The sequence below is a fragment of the Sander lucioperca genome, chromosome 11, assembly GCF_008315115.2.
Source record: "Sander lucioperca isolate FBNREF2018 chromosome 11, SLUC_FBN_1.2, whole genome shotgun sequence".
Taxonomy (NCBI): Eukaryota; Metazoa; Chordata; class Actinopteri; order Perciformes; family Percidae; genus Sander; species Sander lucioperca.
Window position 1 is genome coordinate 23702993 of NC_050183.1, and position 19777 is coordinate 23722769.

The following is a 19777-nucleotide window of genomic DNA, read 5'->3' on the forward strand; positions in this document are numbered from 1 at the left end:
ACGTCTAAAATTACAAAGTCGGTTATGTGGGATTTTAGTAGTAATAGTGAAATACGTCAGGCTGCTACAGAGGCACATACCATAGCTAACGACAGCTAGATTTCTCCCTAACTTAACTTCACAGAGACAAGAAAAGCAGAGAAGTACACATTTTCTGATAAGTTAGTATACATTTACTGTAGTGTTAAAATCAGTTGAAGTTTCTTCAGTGTTAAAGGTTCATCTGATGAGGATTTAATTTAACTCTCTTCATAAAATAACTGCATTATTCATGTTTATCCCTTCAGGGTGAATGACAGAGTATACAGTGCTGCACCTGACAGACATGAAGGAGGTGAGTAAATATCTCAAAGAAACATAATAACGCTGTTAAAGCAGGAGCATAACTGGAAAATTAGCTGCTGTGTGCTTTAAGGCACTGGTTAATCCCAGTAACCACATCAGATCTGTTGCTTTGTTCTGTTATTGTATAAACTCAGTCTTCACTTTATAACGACCCACTTTGGACTTGGTCTCGACTTAAACATGATATAATATCTACATTATGACTTTATTGGAAGTTTTCTGTAGATAACAACAGGAAACATGAGGAGAAAGACATGTTACAAAGGGCTCTGATCACCTTGAACGTGACGTTGCTTTCCAAAAGTGAGATTGACATCTGCTGTGTCTTCTTCTCTCCCCCAGATCCAAACCTTGATGTGTCTGAGGACAGAAGAGAGGATCAGCTGTCTCCTGATGATCCAGAGAGGTTGAAGCAGCAGCAGCTTGTGTGTGGAGAGGCTCCCGATACAAATGTCAGTGTTTCACTTTAACATTTTTATTAATTTGTGAGTGATCAGACTGGGGTTCCTCAGTTTTACCCCGTCCAGGGTTTAATATTCCTTTACTTCTACCTTCTCCTCTCTCTCTTCTCTTCTCTTCCTCTTCATCATGAACTCATTCAAACTTATTTCTTCTTCCTCATCTCTGAAACCACTAGCTGCTGTCAAACAGAGCCCTGCAGGCTTCATTTGTGCAGAATCATTTCACTTAATAATAATTATTTAGTCATTCTGACAGAAAGTGAAGTGATGGATACAGAGTAAATAGTGCACGTAGAGTAGAAAGTGATGTGATGGATACAGAATAAATAGTGCACGTAGAGTAGAAAGTGAAGTGATGGATACAGAGTAAATAGTGCACGTAGAGTAGAAAGTGAAGTGATGGATACATAGTAAATAGTGCACGTACAGTAGAAAGTGATGCAGTGAGGATCCTGTCATCTAGACAGAACTGTGAGAGTTTGGGGGCCAGTTTCTAATCAACTCTTTTTGTTGTTTTTATTATTTCAGGAAATGTTCCATTTCACACCTGAGCTGCTGACTGAGTCTGGAAAGACTTCATACAGGTAACCCAGTCATACAATGCAGAATACTTCTCCCTTAAACTGAGTCAACTCCTTTCAACAGTTACACTTTAATCTATTGTTCAGCCTTTAAAGTTGAGTTTATCTCTTTTTAGTGCAGCAGTATACTCCATCAGAACTGCATTTCAGATGTTCTAACGCCCCCCCCACACACACACACACACACACACACACACACACACACATACACTTCAACTGCTTTCAGTGCTTACACTTCAATTTTAAAGCTCAAACACTTCTTACTCCTGCAGCTGCTGTTTCACTCTCTTGTCCAGAAAGTCAGTTTGGTCCCCAACTTTTTGAGCCCCAAATCTGTTGCTCCCAACGTATTTTAGAACCGGGGTGAATTGTGACACACTGGTTTTTGTTAGACATTCACAACGCCTGATCAATCAGCTGAAGAATCAATGATCTGTCTGTCAGACGGTCGGACGGATCGCAGGTTGTGGCCGTGCAGGAAGGAAGACTGTCACGTGTAAAACTTGACGTATAAGATGAATAAAAACGCAGAGCGTCTGCACGGTTTAACTCAACACATCATTTGACCCACAGAGGGAGAGCTTGTTTGTGATTGGCCCTTCTGTGTCTGACAGGTTCAGGTGTCCTGGTCCAGGTGTGTTCCAGTGTGATTTGACTGGACTGGTGTTTGTTATGACTCAGGTGGCGGAGCTGCTGTACAACACTGTCCAATGGGATGAGAGCCTCCTCCAATCAGCTGGCAGGATGGCTGCAGGGCCGCTGTTTGACATCAAGTGTTGGATGGAGCAGTCTGTCAGCTCCACCTTCCACACTGTGAAACAAAGGATGGTAAAGACATTACTGTCTTCAATGTTGAAGAATGGATTAATACTACTGCAAAGATGTGTAGTCATGTGTAGTACTTAAATTAAAGGAGTAGTGGAGTTTATTCACAAGACTTAACACACTCATCCAGACAGATCACATGTGGAACAGGAAAATAAAAAAATTAAAAAAATAATAAGGTACAGGATAGAGGTGAACTTGCACATCCTTGGGGTGCTCCAGAGTTAATGACTATGGATTCATTTGAAGTCTCTGAACTCAAGTAGAACTAAATAAATGGTAGATTAATCTTTTATCAATAAAACCAAAGTGTAACAGGTCTTTTCTTTCCCAGCGCTGATTGTTGATGGCCTGTTGTCTGTCGTCCACATCACTGATGATGGGATGAGCATCTTGGAGCCGCTGAAGATTACAGACACTCATGTGGTCGTAAAGGTTCCTCACCTCTCTGCCTTTGGCCTGATCTGGGATATCGTTAGAAGATTTCAGAACAAATCACGGCAAATAGAGGCCCAAGTTCTGCTGTTCCTCCGACCTCCGGACACGGGGCCTCGAGTCCTAGATGTTCTACTGCTGCCCCGCAACGTCCTTCTAGATGAGGTAGATGACTGTGTGTATACCTTGTATGTATTTATGTGTCTTTATTGTGTTTATACTTGCTTCAGGGACACAAATAAAGTTGAAGTTGAGGTAAAACTATCTGTCATATCTGCTCACCATCTGCTTAAACTCAACTGGTTGGAGGATGTGAAATGGGTGCAAATTGAAAGTCACATATTTAATTTGAAAGATCTCTTTCAATTTCTACTGTAATGCCAACAGAAATGTAAGAAACAACATGAACAATATTGTTTTTTTTAAACATGCTCTATAATAAAATCGACTTGACTATCTGAAACTAAACTAATAAAAATGTCCTGTTATTGAAGGTTGAAAAGAAACAAAGAGGTTCTAAACACATTAGGATCTCTTCCAAATGTCATCTCAACATTGATCAAAGTTACAGTGTCCACTGTCAACCTGAGGGCTTTATAATACAGCCTGAGGTGAGTTTAATCACTTCTACTGGTTATACACAGACTCATCATGTTGAAAACATATTCATAATCATTCAGATAAATATCTGTAACAGGTTGAAAAATGACATGTTGCTTCTGGGTTTCAGCATGAGACATTTAGCTCAGACTATGGACCAAATTACCATCCAACATTTGAAGTTTTCCTGGAGACGATCCCAGAGAAGGTGACTTTGATGGTCCAGGACCGAGAGAGGACAGAAGTCTGGAGACGTAACGTGTCTTTGAAAGGTAAAGGCTTCCCCCTCCTGCAGCAGCACTCCACCTGATGGATGTCCCAGTTAAGAGGGGCTGGATTTAAGAAAGTCAAACAAAGAGGACTTTCACCCAGGAGACCGGGGTTCATGTCCCATAAAATAAAATAAAGTGATACAAATGGAGCTACGTCACGTTCTGCATCACATGTTAAATTAATCTTAGTCTATATCCACGACGTTCCTCTTCCAGTATTGCTCCGGTGCCGCCGGACATTCTGCCAGATGTCCGTCTCCTTCCTCTGTCTCTGTGTTGGCGTTCTAACCTCTGGTGGATTTGTGAGGACTATGGTTAACTGCTCCTCAGATCTCTGCAGGGTAAATCCAGACAGCTAGCTAGACTATCTGTCTAATCTGAGTTTTCTGTTGCACAACTAAAACTACTTTTGAATGTACACATGTTCCACCAAAACAAGTTCCTTCCTGAGACTATATAGCAGAGGCATCGTGGCTCCGTCCGGAGCTTAGCACCGTCCAAGATGATTGTGATTGGTTTAAAGAAATGCCAATAAACCAGAGCAGGTTTTTCTCCCATCCAGGAATGCTGTGTGGACTAGACAGACCCTCCTCCGCAGAGCTGTGGAGAAGGTCTGGCAATGCGAGACTAAGTTAATCTGAACTAATACTATATCAACAGATTGATACAAACCTAGGGGCTGCCATCATAAAAAAAATTAAATATAAAATATAAATGTCTGTCTTTTGAATTCTGATTACTTGTTAAAGGATAACACAAACTGACAGTATTTCCCCCGGTTATCTTCCAGATCCAACTGGGCCAAATCCACGGAGGAATGACCCAGCAGAGGACAGCGTCCCAGCAGAGGACAGCGTCCCAGCAGAGGACAGTGATCCCCCAGAAGACAGGCTGTTGCTAGTTCGGAGACAGTTTGTACAGCGAGTGTCTGATCCTGTTCTGAACCAGCTTCTGGATAAACTCCTTGAGCGTGGTGTTATAACTGATGGTGAAATGCAGTCAGTCAGAACAGGCAGAGCAGACAAAGCCCGAGACGTGATGGACACGGTGAGAAGAAAAGGAAGTGCAGCCAGCTCAGTTCTGATCTCTGCTCTCTGTGAGGTGGATCCAGTCCTTTCCAGAGAGCTGAGATTAATCTGAAGAACCAAACTGTGGAGAGTTGGGATGGATCTCTACAATAACTGACTGGTACACATTGTCTCTTTGAAATGAAAAGCTGTTAAAGTCTGTTTTCAATAAGGGACTGTTCGTTATTTATATAAAGTGCTACTGGAGGATTTTTGGGATTTTTAGTGAAATTAGACTTGACCCTCCCTTCGGCAGTAAAACATTTTCAATGAACCTCCAAAATGATTGTGAAAAGAGGCATGACTATCCCCATCAATTTATGGATGCCTTCTGTACTGGTTAGCACTTCGCAAAGATGTGCAGATTTTAAATTACATTGTAACAATTTAACAATTTGCCCTTTATGAAATCCAATCGCGGCACGGCTGTCTTGGAACGCAATAGACAGACGGTGGCGTGATGCCCCGACACTTAAATTTAACTAAAATGTAACCGTGACCAATCAGTGTTGGACCTCCAGTCTGTTTAGCTGTCTCCCCAAACACAGAAACCAAGCACAATCACACCATAAAACATTATGACACGTTAAGAAAAAAAATCAGTATTTTGGGGTAATCCAATGACACAAAAAAAAGTAATCCACAGCGATCAGTAGATCCACAAACAGAGTCACGGTGTATCCAGCAAGGCTGATACGAGCGTCACATTCACCAGCCAGCTCCAGACAGGTGAACGAGGCCTCTCCACTTCACCGTTTAAACAAAGTGGAATAAACGTATAAAAGTCCAAATCTACACAAAACCTGCAATCAATTACTAAGCTGACATCAAATGTATATACATGGCATTTAGGAAACCTTTATTGCAACATTGGCACGGCAAGATGTCCAGACTAGTGCAGCAGTAATTTTCGTTTTCTGCGTCCTGCTGCTCCCATCCTCAGCCAGGTAATATTTTTTTTACTAAAGCAGTATATGAAATCAGATGTAAATATCTGGTCATGCCAGATATAATTAATTATTCCACTCATTTTTTAAACAATGCAATTACCCGTTTCAGCCACCAGGGGCCCCCCCAGCAAACGCATGGGTCAGACCCACTGGCAGTGGGGGCCGAGACTGAGAGCTACATGGAAAAATATGCACCATACAAGCCACTTTGAAATGTTGCTGTTTCATGTATACAAAAGTTGTGTAACCCCAAGACAAAAAAAAATTTGGGTGACCCTCCCCTCAACAAAGAATAAAAAGACATGACCCTCCCCTATTTTCCTCCGGTGGTCCATTCCATAAATACCGAACGGTCCCTAAGTGGACTTTGACTCTGAAAGTGATTGAGTCCAGTAAAGAGGGAGTGCTGTTCTTAGTTTCAGCCACTAGATGGAGACAGAACTTCACTGATGGACAAACAAGATGCAGAATCAGAACATCAGAAAACCAACTGAGAAAGATTTCTGAGTGAACATTCAACTGTTGTTTAAAGAAATACTGGTTGGTCATTGGTCACATCCTCTAAATCTCTTTGACCTTTGTACAGCCTCATGTCATCGTTACTTTAGAAAAATAATCAAAAGAGAAACAACTTCTGCTGAATGCAGCGTGGCTTTTTTTAAGGCTGGAGGACTTTTGTCTCTGGACCAAAGTTTTCTCTTGGTGACAGAAATCTTCAGGGGGATTCAGAGGAAATGAACAGCTGTTCAGGTTGACTAAATATTGATGTTTTTGATGCTGAATGTTTCAGTGGACCAACAATCCTGCATCAAACATAGCTCCTACACTTTAAAAACACATATATCTTTTCATATTTCTTTATATTTTATATTTTGTATTATGTCTCCTAACTGTTGCACTGTTTGTTGTTATGTAAAAACATCACAGAGAGAAAGCTACCTGATAATAAACTGTTTGTAATAGTTGAGAAAGTGTGTGTGTGTGTGTGTGTGTGTGTGGCTCTCTCCTTTTAAAGCTTTCCTGTATACGTTCGTTCTTATCAGCTGAGCCTGTTGTCCAATTGTAAAATATGTTAAGGTCACTAAATAACGCTTTTTTCCTACGTTTTTTGACGCCTTATATGATATTTTTTGTGTTTTCAAAAGAGTCTGAACCAAATAAGTAGCCGGGACATTCCCTTCTAGATGAAGCGGTGTTTAAACACTGCCAGAGCCCAGACTTCAAATATGTGAACGTAACCTGAGAGTCTTTTAGTCGGTGAAAAGCTGAACATCATATATGAAAGAAAATGGAAGTTGTTTACAGGCAAGAATACGTGTGGATTGGCGTAGCAACGGGTGTGGCAGTGGCAACTGGCAGCTGGCACTCCTAAAAATATAGATGCAGAATTATTTTTGATAGTCTTAATATGAAATGTTTTTCTAAGCTTCGGCTACTGTTGTTGACTTGCAATAGTTGTTGATTTTAAAATGTAACTTCCTCCATTTGAAGCAGAGTGGAGAGTTAATATGAAGGCCTATTGAAATATATTTATAGAGGTGAACATTAATCTGACAATAAATGTGGCACAGACAGTTTTTCTAAATCACAGCCAGAGTCTCTTTTCTGGCTGCGCTACTGGTGTGGAGAATAATAAAGTTTAATATAATAAATAAGTTATGAATTCATCTTTATTTGGCTTTAAATAGAGACGTTTTTCCTATAATTCATACCAAAAGTTCTTTCTACAAACTGAAGACTGAACTGAAGTTTCACTGAATGTCTGATTTTAAACACTTTGTTGTTTGTCCGACACGAAGGAAATTATTCATCGCTGCACGCTGTCATGTTGTAGTTCTCAGTTGTAGTTTTTTCTCTTTTATTGTGTTCATTTCATTCCCTGTTCTCTGTTTTGTTGTCCTTGTTCTATCTGTGTGTGTTTGACTCTGTTCCTTTCGTGTCTATGTTTTCATGCTTCAGTTTCCTGTTTTACTTTGTAGAGTCTGTTTCTCCTGTGTCATGTGATGTTCTACTTCCTGTCTTGTGTTTTCCCTCCTCTGTGATTGGCTGCCCCGCCCTGATGTGTTCCACCTGTTCATTATGTCACCTGTCTCTCGTTGCTACCCTCGTTACCTTGTGGATTTAGTCTCTGTGCTTTCTTTGTCTCTTGTCGGTTCATCATCCTTTCTCCCAAAGTTTCTCTGGTCAAAGTTAAAGTCACTTTTTATAATATTACGTGAGTAAAAATCTGATATTTACTGAACATACGAATCAAAAGGTCTGTTCCTGATATTAAATGTACTTAATTATTAGAAGTAAAAGTAAAAAGAAACTTGGATTATCAACTTCATTGTGGCTTTCTTATATTAAAGCATAATGTTTTGAATATTTTCACGGTTCACAAACCTTCTTAAACATTAAATTCAAAGTCGACATCAACAAAGATACAAAACACAATTATTTTATTTGTGAGGAACTATCATTCACTCCAATGTACGGAAACATTTCTTGCAAACAAAGAGTACCCCAGATGTTTAGGGGAAATGTATCGGAGTAAAAATAAGTTTCCAGAAATATAAATAAAGTATATGTGACCAAGGCCCGGTCACTTTTGGATGACACATGGTAAGTATTAGAGGACCACTAAGGCCTATATAAAGAGACTTCAGATACAGTATTAGGGGACCACTAAGGTCTATATAAAGAGACTTCAGATACAGTATTAGGGGACCACTAAGGTCTATATAAAGAGACTTCAGATACAGTATTAGGGGACCACTAAGGTCTATATAAAGAGACTTCAGATACAGTATTAGGGGACCACTAAGGTCTATATAAAGAGACTTCAGATACAGTATTAGGGGACCACTAAGGTCTATATAAAAGAGACTTCAGATACAGTATTAGGGGACCACTAAGGTCTATATAAAGAGACTTCAGATACAGTATTAGGGGACCACTAAGGTCTATATAAAGAGACTTCAGATACAGTATTAGGGGACCACTAAGGTCTATATAAAGAGACTTCAGATACAGTATTAGGGGACCACTAAGGTCTATATAAAGAGACTTCAGATACAGTATTAGGGGACCACTAAGGTCTATATAAAAGAGACTTCAGATACAGTATTAGGGGACCACTAAGGTCTATATAAAGAGACTTCAGATACAGTATTAGGGGACCACTAAGGTCTATATAAAGAGACTTCAGATACAGTATTAGGGGACCACTAAGGTCTATATAAAAGCATCCAAAGAGCACCATGTCATGGGACCTTTAATTAATGTCTGTTTAGTAATTCATATTTTATCCTTTATTTTCTTTCCAGAAGCCATATTTGAGCACACACACACACACATACATGTGGACTCCTTTAAATGTTAAGGGGAAGATTAAAAAAGAGAAACTGGATGTGTGAATTCTCACAGAATCACAACTGAATTCTTATCAGTCAGAACCTTATTAACCTGGAGTCCCAGTCTCTGTCAAAATAATCATATATGTCATGTTTTAGGCCTATTGGCAGACATCCATTTTATATGTAGGCAATGGCATATAAAGAGGCTTTTTTTCCATGTCCACTGAAGTTTCTCAGTTTTCACTCTACTAACATTTGTGTGGTCCAAGTAGCTTTGCATAAATAATGGTTGTCATTCACAAAGGTACTTTTACTAATTTCCAAGCCTGTACTTTGTTGCTTTTACTTGAGTAAAGAAGTTATATCAGTATTTCTACAGTAAGCGAGTACTTTTGCCATCTCTGCTCCAGTTGTGCTCACTGGTGGAAAGTTGGGTTGACTTTACTTATGGATATGGAATTTTCCAAAATAAATAGAAATAGTTGTATGCATACATCATGTTATTTTCAATCTTATCTTGCGGAAAAATAGCCTACAGCATCACATCCAACATATTTATCTTATAGAACAATCATGATCGCAGGAATTTCAGGTCTTTGTTGTTGCTTAGGCTCTGTATCCAGCCAGCCAATCAGCGCCCCGGCTCCGGTATGGAACGCCTACAATTTTTGCTATCTGTCCAATTAGCGAGCTCCCTCGGCCGGTCGCCATTTTGTCAGTGTACAGCAGCGGTGGTTGGATGTCCTGCTGGCCGCTGGCTGGAACCTGTTGCTCCGTAGTTCCGTGTTGTGCAATGGACGGGTGAGTTATCCCATCGTTTTACCTGTACGCTCAGATTATATGTGGTTTCTGGCTGTGTTACTCACACCCGAGAGCAATAACACAAACATGTCGTCAGATAATGTTTCTTCAGAGAGCAGTTGGTCGTCTTCTTGTTTGCTTAACTGTCGATAAAGTTGTTGTTTGTGGTAATTAGCAGGAAGCTAGCCGCGTTAGCTGTAGTGTTAGCTTCGGGACGGGCCATTCTCTGCGGGAGCAATTCTACACCAAACTCCATTAACAAAACCTGCCATTTAGTCTTAACATAGCTGCGTTTACCTGCAAAACCCCCACATTTATTTAACATCTTACCGTGTTCTTAAAATGTTATTGGAGGATACGTTGTGGGAAGAATCATTTAGCAACGTGCAAAACTTCCAGTATAGCTTCACGGTGTTCTCACGCCCACTGTGTTCATTTTGCCGGACAGTCTCTCTCATATTTAAGTTTAGATTTTGTTTAAATTGTTGTAGCTTCATGTGTTTCATGTCTGCCGAATTGAATAATGATCCTAGTTGAATTGTTAAACGTGTAGTAATCATGATCTGATAGTTTGTGGTTTTGAGGATTAAGAAGAGAACTTTAAAATGACGGCATTTCATATGGAGTTCGGTTTTACTTGCTCGTGAACGAACGGAAGTCACTAAGTCAGTCACTCATAAAACTAGTTTTTATTAAGAATGAATGTAACATTGTGTGTTGAATGTATGCCGAATTGAAGATTGTTTATAATGGATTAGTTTAAAGTGTAAAAGTCCTAGTCTGATAGGTTGTGTTTTTTAGGATTTGGAAGAGAATTTTAAAAATGACAGTATTTCATATGGAGTTCCGTTTTACTTGCTCGGGAACTCAGATGTTGGGAAAACGGTGTAACTCAGATTGAAGCCGATTAAATCTAATCTTTAGCAAGTCACTTTCAAAACTGTAGTTTTTTTTTAAAGAATGAATGTGACATTGTGTGTTGCACGTGTACCGAATTTAACAGTGTTTCCAGTTAAGTTTAAATTGAAAGTCATTATATCATGTTTGTTGTTTAGACGATTAAGAAGAGAACTTTAAAATGACAGTATTTCATATGGAGTTTGGCGTAACGTTCTTTTTTTGTCGTAACGTTCTTTTTTTGTTGAGAGCGAACGGAAGTCACTTACCAAGTCACTCGTAAAACTAGTTTTTATTAAGAATTAATGTAACATTGGGGGTTTGCATGTGTGCCGAATTGAAAATCATTTCCAGTTGATTAGTTTGAAATGAAATAGTCATGTCCTATTATGTTTGTTGTTTAGATGATTAAGAAGAGAACTTTAAATTTACGATATTTCATATGGAGTTCAGTTTTACTTACACATTGTGTTGCATGTGTGCCGAATTGAAGAGTTTCCAGGTTTAATGATAAGAGCCATGTTCTGTCATGTTTGTTGTTTACAGCAGTGGTTCTCAAGCTTTTTTCAATAATGTTCCCCCTTTTGAACAGTTTTTTTAAGCCATGTACTCCCCAACCAGTGCGAATAATTTTTGTAGAAAAAAAAAGTCTCTATAAAGAGGAAGAATACAGCGATAGATTTACTAAACAACAGCCTTGGACCTGGAAAACATTTAAATGATGATAAGAAAACAAAAACAACAAAACCTTGGAAAAACACAGTAGAAAGAAGGAAGGCAACAATAGGGCGACAGAAGGGACAAGAAATTCAAATAAGCAAGACACTTCTTTGAAAAAAGATAGTAGAAAAAAAGTAAGGAAGAAAGGCAGGAATAGGTCAAAACTAACGACAAAGCCTTCAAAAAAAAGGTGACAAACTTCAAAAACAGCGACAAAAATGACAAAAAATAGACAAAAAACGTCAAACTTGAAGAAAAAAATGACAGTAGAAGTAACTACAGCCTTGTAACTGAAAAACATTTTGCAAAACATGTCACGTACCCCCTGCAGTCCTCCAAAGTACCCCTAGGGGTACCCCCATTTGAGAAACACTGGTTTAGAGGGTTAAGAAGACAACTTTAAAATTGCAATATTTTACATGGAGTTTGGCGTAGTAGGGCTGCCACCTCTTAGTCGATTAGTCGACTAATCGGTCGTTTTGGTCTTAGTCGACGAAGATTTCTTTAGTTGATAAGTCATTTTTTATGCTTATTCATGCTTAATTACTCATCAAGAAACTTATGAGCACATTTCTGGTAAACACAAGATTTAAAGTGGTGCTTTTGCAGGATTAATTGTGGAGAAAGTCAGTTTTACAGATGGTTAATTAACTACATTTATATTGTGCTTTTCTAGTCTTAACCACCTCTCAAAGAGCACAGCTCTGTCGATTACATCAACTAATCGATTAATCGACAAAATCATATAAGTGTTAAGTCGACTAAGAATTTCTTTAGTTGAGGACAGCCCTATGGTGTAGCGTTCTTTTTTTTTTTTAGGCAAGTCACTCATAAAACTAGTTTTTCTTAAGAATTAATGTAACATTGTGTGTTGCATAAGTGCCGAATTGAATGTAGTTTCCAGTTGATTATTTTAAAATGAAAGAGCCATGTTCTGTCATGTTTGTTGTGATGATTAAGAAGAGAATCTTAAAATGGTGATATTTTACATGGAGTTTGGCGTAGCGTTCTTTTTTTGTTGAGAGCATTATGCTCAAATGTTGTTAAACAGAGCATGCCTTCTTTTTAAGCAGACCGTATCTTAAATTTAGTTTTAAAATCTTAGATGTTATTGGTTTTTAAATGGTTGTATTTCTAACAGGTAGAAGTGCAGATCTCTGAAAGACAGAACCAGTCTGCAATGATACTCCTTTGTGTTGTTGGCAAAGGGAGGAAACATGAAACCAACCTGTTCGTCCTGCAGCTGCTGGAGAGTCGGACATGTTTCCTTGATTAAAATAACAATAGTATATTATATCTTTGTTTACCACACCTCTAAAGACAGAAAGGTTGTTGTTTCCACTGTTGGGTTTTAATATGGGATTACCGCTTTTTATAACCTGGACCCTATTTACTATTGTTTCTGTGTCTGATGTGAACAATAATCTGTGAAACTGGTCCAGTATTAAACAAGAAACAGGCTGTAATGTAACCCTACAGGACTAATGTTCAGCAGCAGTTAGAGTCACTAAAAGTTCTGTTGTTGCTGCTGACAGACTCAGATTATTATTCTAAGTGTCTGACAACATTATGGGATGGATCCCTACAGAGATAGACCTTTTAGTTAAAGAGTAAGATCCTTTTTTTAAACGTAAAAACATCCGAGAATTTGCGTCCGCTAAACCCACCAGACTCCATGTAAATAATCAGCACTTTTATCATCGTTAAGCACACTTCATTCAAAGTGGACAGAAACTAAATAAAACTACCAAAAGCCGTCTTGGTTCATCTTTCCACTGTTCCAACAATCACCACTCTGGTTTGGTTGAAATAAACCCTTAATTCACCCATTTACATGTGGAGATATGCTGGCTCTATACGCGCTAAAAGTAGTGATTATTTACATGGAGTCTGGTGGAAATATGCTGGCTCTATACACGCTAAAGTACTGATTATTTACATGGAGTCTGGTGGGAATAGGCTGGCTCTATACACACTAAAGTACTGATTATTTACATGGAGTCTGGTGGGAATATGCTGGCTCTATACACACTAAAGTACTGATTATTTACATGGAGTCTGGTGGGAATATGCTGGCTCTATACACGCTAAAGTACTGATTATTTACATGGAGTCTGGTGGGAATATGCTGGCTCTATACACGCTAAAAGTAGTGATATTTACATGGAGTCTGGTGGAAATATGCTGGCTCTATACACGCTAAAAGTAGTGATATTTACATGGAGTCTGGTGGAAATATGCTGGCTCTATACACGCTAAAAGTACTGATTATTTACATCGAGTCTGGTGGGTTTGGTGATGGTGATTTCGGGGCTGTTTCATGTTAAACTAAAACAAAATTCAACCTGGACAGACTCAGATTATTATTCTAAGTGTCTGACAACATTATGGACGGATGATCGGCCAGGCTCTATCCTAGTTTTTAATAAATATCATGTTGGCTGCAGTCTGAGCTGCAAACTGTGAGCCATATTTGTGCTGCGTCAGGCCCATTGTTGCCCCGAGGGGTCTTTTTCCAGCTGGTTTACAGTCTGAACACTCACAGCTTCAGCCCAACCAGCCGGCGTTCATTCCTCTCTTATCTAACGTTACTTCCCTCAGCTCTGCTTCAAGGATCCACTTCTACACAGGACACGGACACGTACATTAGGACTGCAACTATACCCATTATTACTACTGTACATGACAGATGAAGTTAGAGAGAATATGAAAACTTTGAAGCTGAAAGTGTTGGTGGATTAATGAGTAAATGGACTTTATGTGTGTGTGTGTGTGTGAAAGGGGGGGTCTGGGGGAGTGTGTGCATGATTGTGTGTCTGTGTGAGTGTCTCTTGGTGTATTTCTATGTGTGTGTGCATGTGTGAGTGTGTGTCTTGGTGTATTTGTGTGTGTGTGTCTCTCCGTGTGTGTGTGTGTGTGTGTGTGTGTGTGTGTGTGTGTGTGTGTGTGTCCAGATGGGTCAATGATCAGACCAATATGATGTTATTAAATGGAGAAAATCCCATTTCACGTTATATTTTTCTATCAAATACCTCGATGGTGATGATGTAGGATTGAGTATTGGTGCTTTCACAAAGTATTTCCCCAGTGAGAGTTGAGATACTGTCCAGTAGTCTGGATGTGATGGGATATGACAGGCTGGGATGTGTTGATGTTACCGTTTCTCCGTGGTCAGACCTGCTCTCTCTCTCTCTCTCTCTCTCTCTCTCTCTCTGTCTCTCTCTGTCTCTCTGTCTCTCTCTCTCTCTCTCTCCAGACCGGTTTGTTCTAAAGCTGTAGAGAAGTCCCTCTTAAATCATACCTATTGCTCCAAAAATGACAGACAGGCTCAACCTATTCCCCCTAAAGGTCCTGACACACCAAGCCTGCCGTCAGTCTGCGCCCTTCGCTGCGTCTCTCAGGCTGTAACCCCTGTTTCACGCCCTTCGCTGCGTCTCTCAGGCTGTAACCCCTGTTTCACGCCCTTCGCTGCGTCTCTCAGGCTGTAACCCTGTTTCACGCCCTTCGCTGCGTCTCTCAGGCTGTAACCCCGATCACGCCCTTCGCTGCGTCTCTCAGGCTGCAACCCCGTTTCACGCCCTTCGCTGCGTCTCTCAGGCTGCAACCCCGTTTCACGCCCTTCGCTGCGTCTCTCAGGCTGCAACCCCGTTTCACGCCCTTCGCTGCGTCTCTCAGGCTGCAACCCCGTTTCACGCCCTTCGCTGCGTCTCTCAGGCTGCAACCCCGTTTCACGCCCTTCGCTGCGTCTCTCAGGCTGCAACCCCGTTTCACGCCCTTCGCTGCGTCTCTCAGGCTGTAACCCAGGCTGTAACCCCGTTTCACGCCCTTCGCTACGTCTCTCAGGCTGTAACCCCTGTTTCACGCCCTTCGCTGCGTCTCTCAGGCTGTAACCCCTGTTTCACTCCCTTCGCTGCGTCTCTCAGGCTGTAACCCCTGTTTCACGCCCTTCGCTGCGTCTCTCAGGCTGTAACCCCTGTTTCACGCCCTTCGCTGCGTCTCTCAGGCTGTAACCCCTGTTTAACTCCCTTCGCTGCGTCTCTCAGGCTGTAACCCCTGTTTCACGCCCTTCGCTGCGTCTCTCAGGCTGTAACCCCTGCTAAGTTAAGCACACTTCATTCAAAGTGGACAGAAACTAAATAAAACTACCAAAAGCCGTCTTGGTTCATCTTTCCACTGTTCCAACAATCACCACTCTGGTTTGGTTGAAATAAACCCTTAATTCACCCATTTACATGTGGAGATATGCTGGCTCTATACGCGCTAAAAGTAGTGATTATTTACATGGAGTCTGGTGGAAATATGCTGGCTCTATACACGCTAAAGTACTGATTATTTACATGGAGTCTGGTGGGAATATGCTGGCTCTATACACACTAAAGTACTGATTATTTACATGGAGTCTGGTGGGAATATGCTGGCTCTATACACACTAAAGTACTGATTATTTACATGGAGTCTGGTGGGAATATGCTGGCTCTATACACGCTAAAAGTAGTGATATTTACATGCAGAGAGAGAGAGAGAGAGCAGGTCTGACCACGGAGAAACGGTAACATCAACACATCCCAGCCTGTCATATCCCATCACATCCAGACTACTGGGCAGTATCTCAACTCTCACTGGGGAAATACTTTGTGAAAGCACCAATACTCAATCCTACATCATCACCATCGAGGTATTTGATAGAAAAATATAACGTGAAATGGGATTTTCTCCATTTAATAACATCATATTGGTCTGATCATTGACCCATCTGTTTCACGCCCTTCGCTGCGTCTCTCAGGCTGTAACCCCGTTTCACGCCCTTCGCTACGTCTCTCAGGCTGTAACCCCTGTTTCACTCCCTTCGCTGCGTCTCTCAGGCTGTAACCCCTGTTTCACGCCCTTCGCTGCGTCTCTCAGGCTGTAACCCCTGTTTCACTCCCTTCGCTACGTCTCTCAGGCTGTAACCCCTGTTTCACGCCCTTCGCTGCGTCTCTCAGGCTGTAACCCCTGTTTCACTCCCTTCGCTACGTCTCTCAGGCTGTAACCCCTGTTTCACGCCCTTCGCTGCGTCTCTCAGGCTGTAACCCCTGTTTCACTCCCTTCGCTGCGTCTCTCAGGCTGTAACCCCTGTTTCATGCCCTTCGCTGCGTCTCTCAGGCTGTAACCCCGTTTTTTCACCTTTTTTGTTGGCTTGTTGTTTTTAAGTTTCTCTCCCGGCTGCTTCTAACACGCTGTCTTCTCTTCACAGCAGTGTCCCCCAAGATTTAACAGTTGGTACCAAGGTAGGCACCCCTCCCCTCCCCCTCCCTCCCTCTCTCCCTCCCCTCCCCTCACCTCCCGTCCCTCCCTCTCTTCCCCCCCCCCCCCCCTCTTCCTCTCTGGTGGTTTGTGTTCTGCTGTGAGGGTTTCCGCAGGGTCTTAAAATGTCTACAAAAAAGTCAAAATATTTCGTGAAAAAAAAGTCTAAATATTTCTAGAGAAAAAAATCTAAATATTTTGAGAAATAAAGTTGAAATATCATTAAAAAAAAATCTGAATATTTTGAGAGAGAAGTCGAAATATTTTGAGCAAAAAAATCCAAATATTTTAAGAAAAAGTAAAGTGTTTAGCATCAAAACACAGATTTAAAGACAACTGACTGTGTGTGTGTGTGTGTCACACAGAAATAGTTCCATATATATCTATCTATTTATCTATCTATATATATAGTCCATTAAAAAAATACCCACAATGCACAGCTAATCTGAGCGTACTGTACATGCGATGTAACCCTACATATACTCCCGTATCCCACAATGCAATGCCAACTCCCAAAGGAGAAGCACCCGTGGAAACGAACAAGGAAGAATGGAGCAGGCTTTAGTTTCTAAACAAATGCAACTTGCAACGTATATAAATATGAGCCCTTCTACTCTCCTCCTGAATATTCACGCTGTATTAGAAGTCAGTTTGTTTACATGATGCTTCCAGACCGTGACACAAACATCCGGCGCATCTGCTGATGCAGCAATGAAAAGGAAGAATGGAGCAGGCTTTAGTTTCTAAGGAAGGTCACGGGCGCGTCATGTAGCGGCAGAAAGCCGGTAGCAGAGTCGGTCTGGATCCGTGGAAAGAGACGGCACACTGATTTACAAGTTATTTATTCATTTTGTACAATTTTTTACATGAATGTTGCCATTTGATGCATTGTACCAGAGTTAGCCTTAGGCTAATTTACATCTGCAGTCCCCTAGACAACATGACAACATGACAACATCAACATAACAACAAGACAGGTCACAAATCCTATATCAGTATAATGCTCATTGTGACACACAGACACACAGACAGACACACAGACAGACAGACAGACAGACAGACAGACAGACAGACGCAGGCAGAAATACATGCAGACAGACACACACACATACAGGCAGAAACACACAGACACACACACACAGACACAGACACACACACAGACACACACACACATACACACACACATACACACACACACACACACACAGACACACACACACACAGACAGACAGACAGACAGACGCAGGCAGAAATACATGCAGACAGACACACACACACACACACAGACACACACACATACAGGCAGAAACACACACACACACACACACACCTGTTCAGCATAGAAATTAAAAAAGCCAGATGTTAGTGGTTTCAGAGTTGATTGTTTATTAAATAATGTTGTAATGAAATGTGAAGCTACTGACTGAACTCCAGGTCGTTATGTCGTCTGGAACAGACTCCATTGAGCGATGGCTTTAGTTAATCATAGTTAAGGATTTAAAATTCACTCGTCACTCGAGACTCAGCGGGCAGACGTACCGCCAGATAATCAACAGAGGATTCTAGATATCAGAGTTCTGATCGTAATGAATCACTTTGCTATATGCGTAGGAAAACCCAATCAGCTGGCAGCTGATTGGACGAACGCGTCACGTGGGTCTGGCTTCTCCTGAAATTCACAGCCAGACTGTCATGGCGGCTCGTTCAGAATACGATCTCATATTGGACTAAAATAGTTCACCGAAACGTGTTTCTGAAAACATTTGAAGAGAGAAATAGGCCGTGCAGCTGCTGAATCTGTCTTCATTTCAGATCAACAAAGGTCAGTTTAAAAGATTTTACTCAGATTTTGAGAGATTCTAGTCACGCTCATCCTGCTCGCCATTTCCACGTGAGTCCCGACTGTCCTGTCTCTGTCTGAACAAGTCAGTTCGGCCAAAATGAAGGCCGACGCCACGCAGCCGACACGCTCACGCTAAGCAGCCGACACGCTCACGCCACGCAGCCGCCACGCTCATGCCACGCAGCCGACACGCTCACGCCACGCAGCTGACACGCTGCCAACACGCAGCTGACACGCTGCCAACACGCAGCTGACACGCTGCCAACACGCAGCCGACACGCTCACGCCACGCAGCCGACACGCAGCTGACACGCTGCCAACACGCAGCTGACACGCTCACGCCACGCAGCTGACACGCTGCCAACACGCAGCTGACACGCTCACACCACGCAGCTGACACGCTGCCAACACGCAGCTGACACGCAGCCGACACGCTCACGCTAAGCAGCCGACACGCTCACGCCACGCAGCCGGCACGCAGCTGACGCGCTCACGCCACGCAGCCGACACGCTCATGCCACGCAGCCGACAAGCAGCCGACACGCTCACGCTAAGCAGCCGACACGCTCACGCCACGCAGCCGGCACGCAGCTGACGCGCTCACGCCACGCAGCCGACACGCTCACGCCACGCAGCCGACACGCTCACGCCACGCAGCCGACAAGCAGCCGACACGCTCACGCTAAGCAGCCGACACGCTCACGCCACACAGCCGACACGCAGCCGACACGCTCACGCCAAGCAGCCGGCACGCAGCTGACACGCTCATGCCACGCAGCCGACACGCTCACGCCAGCAGCCAGTGTGCAGTAGGCCTTACGGCCGCCACATTAGCCTGAACAGCAACAGCGAGCCAACGGGCGCGTGACGTAGCGTGCCGGAGCCGTGCTAACCGTCTGTCAGAGTGGAGGTGGACGGCCGGCAGCAGAGTGGGTCTGTGGGTCTCTGCTGTCACATCTCAGCTTTCAGATCTCAGCTTTCAGCTTTCTGATCTATTATTCATTCAGCAGCTGAAAGCTGATCTGAGCTGCTCGGGTTCCTCTCAGAGAAACTGTGGCCGGTTCCGATCAGAGGAACCCAGCCAGGCGTGTGTGTGTGTGTGTGTGTCTGTGTGTGTGTGTGTGTCTGTGTGTATGAGTGTGTGTGTGTGTGTGTGTGTGTGTGTGTGTGACTGACGGTTTGATAACCTGCAGCAGAAAGATCACCGTTCCACCGTATTGCGGACCTGCAATTTTACCTTCAAAATCTTTTATTTTGAAATGTCTGGGTAAAAAAACACTCCACTTGTTTCTCCATTGAACACCATATGTATTTTATTTTGAAAACACTCTGCACACTGGCGGGGGGGGGGGGGGTTCT

General features: G+C 42.3%; 1 protein-coding gene and 1 pseudogene across 4 annotated transcripts in view; both read left to right on the plus strand.

Moving 5' to 3' along the window:
* Positions 1-599: 599 nt before the first annotated feature.
* Positions 600-4669, plus strand: LOC116059155 (annotated as a pseudogene).
* Positions 4670-9573: 4904 nt separating this feature from the next.
* ptbp1b (polypyrimidine tract binding protein 1b) overlaps positions 9574-19777 on the plus strand; it is a 30935-nt gene continuing 20731 nt past the window's right edge. For 2 of the 4 annotated variants that reach the window (XM_036007055.1, XM_036007057.1), the window contains exons 1-2: positions 9593-9675; positions 16526-16559. In XM_036007055.1, coding sequence (XP_035862948.1) covers positions 9614-9675; positions 16526-16559 — 96 coding nt within the window. In that variant the 5' untranslated portion in view covers positions 9593-9613. Of the gene's footprint in view, positions 9676-16525; positions 16560-19777 lie in introns of all 4 variants that reach the window. The other 2 variants (XM_036007056.1, XM_036007058.1) reach the window with 2 other exon arrangements.